Source organism: Euleptes europaea, chromosome 16 (assembly GCF_029931775.1).
Source record: "Euleptes europaea isolate rEulEur1 chromosome 16, rEulEur1.hap1, whole genome shotgun sequence".
Taxonomy (NCBI): Eukaryota; Metazoa; Chordata; class Lepidosauria; order Squamata; family Sphaerodactylidae; genus Euleptes; species Euleptes europaea.
The window spans coordinates 27,171,665-27,179,431 of NC_079327.1; the positions used below are offsets into that span (position 1 = coordinate 27,171,665).

The 7,767-nt window shown below is 54.7% G+C and overlaps 1 protein-coding gene across 1 annotated transcript; it reads left to right on the plus strand.

Annotated features, from left to right (window-relative positions):
• The first annotated feature begins 538 nt into the window (after nt 1-538).
• SOX1 (SRY-box transcription factor 1) lies at nt 539-1,699 on the plus strand. The gene has a single exon (XM_056862032.1). The coding sequence runs from the start codon at nt 539-541 to the stop codon at nt 1,697-1,699; it is 1,161 nt and encodes a 386-aa protein (XP_056718010.1).
• The last annotated feature ends 6,068 nt before the right edge of the window (nt 1,700-7,767 follow it).

Here is a 7,767-nt window from a genome sequence, read left to right on the forward strand (position 1 = left end):
GTCACACACGCTCGCTCCCTCCACTCTCTCTCTCTCTCTCTCTCTCTCTCTGCCGGCTTCGCCTGGAAGTTAACAGACGGGGGGGGGGCGCATTAGATCACTTCGGCAGCCGGGCGGCAGGGAGGGGAGTCCTCGCCGGCGGGTGCGAAGGCGAGCCGGAGCGGAGCGGCCGGAGCCGGCGGCGCAGTCGCTTCCCCGCCTCGACGCCGGAGCGGAGCGGCGGCCAGAGGCTCCCCGCGCCGTCTGTTGCTGCTGCGGCGGCTGCTTCTCTCCGCCCGGCACCTGTTTGAGCGGCTGAGCGCAGGCGGGCAGCCCGGGCGCTCCGTCGAGGGAGAAAGTTTCGCCGCCGCGGGAGGAGGAGGAGGAGGAGGCGGCTTCCCGCGCGCGCTCCCCGGGGGAAGGCGGAGGCGCCGTCGGGGGCCCTTCTTCGCCGGCCGCGCTGAGCTCCGGGCCCCGACGGCCCCCCGGCCCCGGGCGCTGCCCCTGCGCCTGCCCCGCTCTATGCTTTGAGCCTGCCGGGCCCCGGCGAGCGGCGCCAATGTACAGCATGATGATGGAGACGGACATGCACTCCCCCGGGGGCGCGCCGGTGGCCGGCAGCCTGGCGGGCCAGCCCGGAGCGGGCGGCGGCGGGGGCGGCGGGGGCGCCAAGGCCAACCAGGACCGGGTCAAGCGCCCCATGAACGCCTTCATGGTGTGGTCGCGGGGCCAGCGGCGGAAGATGGCCCAGGAGAACCCCAAGATGCACAACTCGGAGATCTCCAAGCGGCTGGGCGCCGAGTGGAAGGTCATGTCGGAGGCCGAGAAGCGGCCCTTCATCGACGAGGCCAAGCGGCTGCGGGCGCTGCACATGAAGGAGCACCCGGATTATAAATACCGGCCCCGCCGCAAGACCAAGACGCTGCTCAAGAAGGACAAGTACTCGCTGGCCGGCGGGCTGCTGGGCGCCGGGGGGCCCGGGGGCGGCCCGCCGGTGCCCATGGGCGTGGGGGTCAGCCCGGGGGGCGTGGGCCAGCGCCTGGAGAGCCCCGGAGGGGGCGGCGGAGGAGGCGGCGGCGGAGGAGGCGGCGGAGGAGGCGGCGGGGGCTACCCGCACATGAACGGCTGGGCCAACGGCGCTTACCCGGGCTCGGTGGCGGCGGCGGCGGCGGCGGCGGCGATGATGCAGGAGGCGCAGCTCGCCTACGGCCAGCACCCGGGCGGCGGGGCCCACCCGCACCCGCACGCCCACCACCCGCACCCCCACAACCCCCAGCCCATGCACCGCTACGACATGGGCGCCCTCCAGTACAGCCCCCTCTCCAACTCGCAGGGCTACATGAGCGCCTCGCCCTCGGCCTACGGCGGCCTCTCCTACGGCGCCCAGAGCCACCAGAACTCGGCCGCGGCGGCGGCGGCGGCAGCGGCGGCGGCGGCGGCCGCCTCGTCGGGGGCGCTGGGCGCGCTCGGCTCCCTGGTCAAGTCCGAGCCCAGCGTCAGCCCGCCCGTCACCTCGGCCCACTCGCGGGCCCCCTGCCCCGGGGACCTGCGCGAGATGATCAGTATGTACTTGCCCGGCGGCGACGGGGGGGACCCGACGGCCGCGGCGGCGGCGGCGGCGGCGGCGGCCGCGGCCCAGAGCCGCCTCCACTCCCTGCCCCAGCACTACCAGGGCGCCAGCACGGGGGTCAACGGCACGGTGCCCTTGACGCACATCTGAGACTGGACGGACAACCAGCCCTCCTTCCGCGGCTCTCCGTCTCTGCCCCCCACCCCGTGCCCCTTCCGTTTGTACAGAACCGGATCGCAGACAGACAGACAGACAGAGGGAGAATAGTTGGTCGTCGGGGGGAGAGGGAGAGAGCTTGGCCGAGCCGTTCTGGTAATAAAAAGCGCAGAAGAGTCGAGGGCCAGGGCGAGAGAAGGCGGCGGATCGCCCCAGAGAGCCTTCCTGGCCGCTCGCCTGCCCCCCCCCTCACCCCTAAGGACTAGTTTCCGAAACTAGTGGGGGGTTTCTTTTTCCCTTTTGTTGATGTTGCGTTTTAGACGGACAGTCTGTGTTTTAACTAAAAAAAATGTTTTTTTTTTGTACAGTATTTATCATTCACCCGGGAGGCACATAGCATTTTATTTGCTGGGGGTGGGGTGGGGGAAGAGAGAGGAAGAACAAATGACTATAATTATTAAGAATACAAAGATCTAGGTGATGCCAACTTTCTTTTTTTTTTCCCGCCGCACAGAAGCGTTAACTTGGTCACGGCTTCTTGTGAAGACTGTCAATTAATCGCCTAAGAGAAACAAAGATAAGGGGTGGGTGGGCAATTTGCTCGTTTATTACAAGTCTACCAAGGATGCAAATCCAGAACCAAGCTTAATTTTTTTTTTTTTTTTTTTTTGTAGTTCTTATAAATCGGAGCTTGATTTTTTGGAAGGTTATTTTTGTTTGTTTTATTTATAAAACTTTTTTTTGCAAGCAACCACGATATTCCGGATTTTGTAAATGTCTGCATTTTTCCCCTCTTTTGTTAACTTTTTTTAAAAAATATTTTTTTCTTGTAAATGCATTGTGGGATAATTTTAATTCATTTTAGGCGTTGCAAGGGAATTCAAAAATGTGTATATAGTTTACTAAAAAAAGCATTTCAGCTAAAAGGAAAGCAAATAAAAATCTAAAGACGAGTTCGATTCTGGGTTAAATCAATTGCGAAGTGAAACTGGAACCAGTCAGTCCAAATGTACTAATTCATGGCATGCCTTAAAACTAGAGATTGGAAATTGATTATATGTATAAATATAACGTGGAACATTAATTATAATAAGGGGGAAAATCCCGACATGGGTTTAGACTTCTCACAGTTTCTATGAAGGGGTGGGACCCAAGGGGAAGGAAGTTTTGTTTGTTTCCCCCCCCAAAAAATATAAATATATATATATATATGGTGTAGTTTTGAGATATTATTTTAATATCTGTTGAGTATTGTTAAGGAAGGCGACCTATTAAAATACTTTCCATAGCACTGATTGTATATCTTGTTTATTTGTGGAACCTGACATGAGTTTCTAGGTTACTAAGTTTTCTGTCCTCAAGTAGCACAGGAGTTTTAAATAGGGCTGAATGATACCCTCCCTTCCTTTCCCATTGGGACAGCAGGTTAGATCAAATAACTTCACTATGGCTAGGTCAGCCATGTGTAGCAGAGATACCAGAAATGTGATGATGATGATTGGATTTAAATATGACAGGAAACGATGTTTGACCATATTTTCCTCAGTTGGGATCCATCTTTTGCCCCCGGTGGGGTATTGTCTTCCTTGTAATATGGGGAGAATCGTGATAGATTATTCCTGGTTGCTACACTAAAACCCCACATCTGTTGTTGAGGATACCCTAACCGTTGTATAATGATTTGAGATTTTATTTAAAGTCTCTCTCTCTCTCTGCCTTGCCTAACAATGAAAGTAGAAACTGGTATGAAACTTCATTCAATGGTCAGGGGGGAAATTAAGTTGCGTTTTAAAATTAGATTTCAGCGAGGGTATTTAAAAGTTGAGTTTGTGGAGGGAAGGGGAAATGCCACATGGGAAACAGCGGTTGGAGCAAACAGACAATTCTTCCCCCCTCTATTAATTTCTTCATATCAGCTGGCAGCACTTCCCCAAGTCATTTATCCTGGAGTAACCGTGAAGTCTGTGGAGATACTCCTGTATCTCAGTCCTAAACACATTACTAACCCCTCCGTTAGAGTTCAAGGGATCTAATTCCACAGTAATGTGTTCAAGTCTGTAAGACCACCGCGGATTCGGAAACTATTTTAGAAACCTGTTTAATTATATCCCTTGATAGAACCACATTAAGTTTCTTAATATCCGTTTGAATTACTCATTCTTGCAAGTGGTTGCAAACTTTAAGACATGTCTATTGCTTTCTATCAAAGTAATAAAAATTATTTCCCTTCCTCTCACTTCTTCTTTTGAGCGGTGATGAAGTTTTCTGTGACTGTCTAGGCCTCAGAAGCCAGTTTGGCCCCATTCAGCACCAGAGCGCATGGCTGCCCAGATTTGGGTCTCTAAACCAGATTCTGTTGAGAGGAACATGTTTCTTTCAAGCAATCTAATTCATGTTAGATTTGTGCACATTATATTCTGTTTTAGTTATTAGCAGGGGGTTGTTGTTTTTTACAAGCGGGAAAAAAAAGCTGCTCTAAAAATTATACTAATTGTTTGATGCGCTGTTGAATACGTATGCATGCGCAAATGTGGCATGTAATGATGGTCATCATAGATAAAGTCAAAATATCCTTGGTGCCCACCCTTTAACACATACTTTGTTTAGTTCCCAGTTTTCAGACAGTCAGCTTTGATTTTGGAAAAATGTAAGAAACTTCTAAGAATGTGTGAAAGGGATGCACATTTTAATCCGATAACAATAATGCAATGCAACTCACTTCCCTAGGAGGGTTTTAGTGAGAGGGAAAATGTAGGGAGCCGGGAAAAGAAAAAACGTGCATTTCTATATATCCGCCTCCTGTTTGGGGAAAGATATTCCTTGTCCGGTTTTTATTCCTTAGCTCCATCTGACACTATACCAGTTGGGGCACTTTTAATGCATGAAGGTTAAACACCCCGCTCCTCATCAACTGAAATGTATTTCAACAACTTTTAAATTGCCTCAGCCTTTGTGATTTTTTAAAACAAGAGCAGAGAATCAGCCCAAGAAGCATACTGACGTCTAGTTTCAGTTAAAGAAATGTAGGACGTGCTTACTTCTGTTGAAATCAATGGGACCTCAAAATGTTTGTTTCTCTTAGGCTGGGTCCCGCCAATGCACGTACTTGTTCTCCCAGAAAGAAAAGAATATCTTACGTCATTTCGTTCTTATTTGTTCTGCTCGCCTCCCTTGCCTTTTGCATGAAGAAGCAGGTTAAATAATAACCTTCATAAAACCTTGAATAAATGTGCGATGTGTATTTTTAAATATATTGTAAAACTTATATATATGAAACATACATATACATATGTTTATATATAAAACATATATGTGTGTGTGTATGAAACATATATATATGAGCTCTTTTTCTTCAAAAACTATATATTTGAGTGGTTTCATTTGCAAAAAATTAACTTAAGTTTTAAACTATTACAAATGTGAAATACTTTGCATCTTGAAATGCAGAATTGTTCATCTTGTAATTTGACCGACAACGCTACCCTACGGAAACAAGCTGTGTGGAATATTTCCTTTCTTTGTAAAAACGGTATTCCTATCGGTACTGTGATACATCAGAGTGTGTGTGTGGCGGGGGGTGTTGGAGGTGAAGGGAAGTTGGTTGCTGCAGCTGAGAACTGCAGAGAAATATGCCTCGGTCTTTTGACTCGAGGACTTGGGGAAGGTCAAAAGATCAACCGAGGCCACGGCTCAAAACCTGCGCTACAGCATTAAAACCGCCTCTGCAGATCGGTGCTTCGCCGTTGTGGGCTTTTGTATAGGCGGCCTGTCGTGAGAAATGGCCGCATTTCTCCAAGGACAAGTTCCCTCTCTCGCTTTCTTGCTCTCGCCCTCGTTCTCACACGTCCCTTTCACGACGGGAAGAAAGAGGAGGCCGGGAAGGACCCGGGCTACTGCCCATCCGACGCCCTCCCTGGCCCGTTCAGATCTTCTCTTAGAGAAAGTGGGAGGTGGGGACACTCTGGGATCTGCTTAGAGGACCGTGAAGGGCCGGCCCACGACCCCGCGGGCCTCCACACTGGCACAATGGAGTCCCCCAGGGGCGTCGCTGCGGTTGAGGAAGCAGGGGCTTTTTTGGGGAGGGGGGTGGGTGGGAGGAGGAGGTGGCGGGTGGATGAAGACCGAGCTGTCCTTTCAGGCTTCTTTGTCAGCTCGAGGGCTACCAGCCAGAGCCTCCAGATGAAGGAAGAAAACAATTCAGAAGGGGGTGGGGGGGGTAGCTGAAATCCGGGCGCCACAAAAGTGGCTTACTTTCTCTCCGCGACCAGCAACTTCCAGGACCCGATTCGGCCAGGGAAAGAGGTCGCGCTCCTAACAGAGGGAAACGATCCGGGGCTGGGGTTGAGCTCACGCCGGGGCGTGGGGCGGCTTAGCCAGAGAGAGGGTTCCCCATGCCATTATGCCCAGAAGGTGGGCAGCCCAGCCAAGCAATACTTTCTACCCCCCAAATTGCACAACACTCCTGGTGTTCCCTCCTTTCGACTGATCGTGATCGAAGGCATCGCCTTCTCTTCTGTTCTTCAGAGCTGTCCCTCTGGGGCCATTTAGGCATAAGGGTTTTTGCCTTGGATTTGCCGCTCTCTAGATGCCCCTTTTCCCCATCCAAATTCTCAAAACCCAACAATCAGCCCCCGTGCAGAGTTTGGAGAATTCGGATGGGGGAAAATGTGCATCTAGAGAGCAGCAAACCCAAGGCAAAACCTCCCATTCATAAATGGCCGGAGACGCTCAACATCCGACGTTCCTCCCGACGCTTTCTGGCTCCCGGGACTCCCGCGTCCCTCTGTCCGTCCCGCCGTCTGGCCTCTTCCGCCGGCCTCTCCGGCGCGCTCCCTCCCCTGCTCCTGCCTTCCTGCCCCCTTTCTCCCCCGGCCCTCCGGATCCCCCGCTGCCGCTTCCACGCCACACGCCGGGGAAAGAGGGACTCGCAAAGGCCCCTCGACGGAGCCGAGGGAAGCAGGCAAGCCCGGCGGTTGTAAGCAAGGGAACTGGGGATGGAACTGGGCCCCGGGCCGCTCCTCTCCCCGCGCCCCGGCGCCTCTTCCCTCAGTCCCGCCAGATCCCTTCCCGCTCTCCAGCCATCGCGGGCAACTTCTTCTCCAGGACCGCCCGCATTTTGATCCAGGAGTCTCTCCCCCCCCTCCGCCCCAGCCTTCTCTTTCTCAAAGGACCGTCCAGCTCAAGCTCACACCCTGCCGGAAATGTTGCGAGTCTTTAAGGTGCTGCTGGACCCAAGGCCATTTACGCACGGGAGGTTTCGCCTTGGATGCGCCGCTCTTTAGGCGCCCGTTTCCCCCCATCCACATTCTCTAACCTCAACCATAAGCCCCCATGCAGAATTTGGATGGGGGGAAGCTGCATCTAAGGGGAGGCGAATCCATCCAAGGCAAACACCTCCCGTGCGTAAATGACCTTGCTGTTCTCTGCTGTCCAGCAACAGTTAGCGGCGGGCGAGCCCCGCGGAGAGGAAGGGCGCGGGCGACTAACTCGGGCAGGGATCCTGCCCCCACTCCCGCGCTCTTAGGCTTCCCTCTGCGGGAGCCGCCTCTGCCTCCCCTCCCCTCCCCTGCCATCCCGCAGATCCCTCTCTTTCCCAGCGCGTCCCTCCCGCCGTTCCTTGAGCCTCGACGGCGTCCACCCCCCCCCGCTCCACGCCCGCATCTCCGTCGGGGTCCCTCCGCGGGGACCGTGCACCCCGTGGCGGTGTGTGTGTGTGTGTGGGGGGGCGCTCTCCTCCATCCTCCGCAGGGATCCTCGCATTTTCCAGAAGGGCGCCCCTCCAGGGCCTTCCGGCCCCCCGAGGGAGCCCTCCCCGGCCCCCCTTCCTTCCCAGCAAAGCCAGCGGCCCCGGCCGGGCGAAGAAACTTTCCCTCCGCGCTCCGGGCCCCCGTCCTGTCGGCGTATCCGGACCCGGGCCGCGGCGGCTGCGGGGAGAGAGGGGGCCGCTCCCCTCCTCCGGGGCTGGGCGGCAGGGGGAGGGGGGGAGGCTGTTTGGAAAGCGCCGGATTAAGCCGCCGGGAGAGCGCTGACCCCGGAGCAGCGCCAGTCAAACCTGGTTACCG

Coding starts and splice junctions, on each gene's coding strand:
- SOX1 (XM_056862032.1), top strand. CDS start 539: ATGTACAGCATGATGATGGAGACGGACATGCACTCCCCCGGGGGCGCG.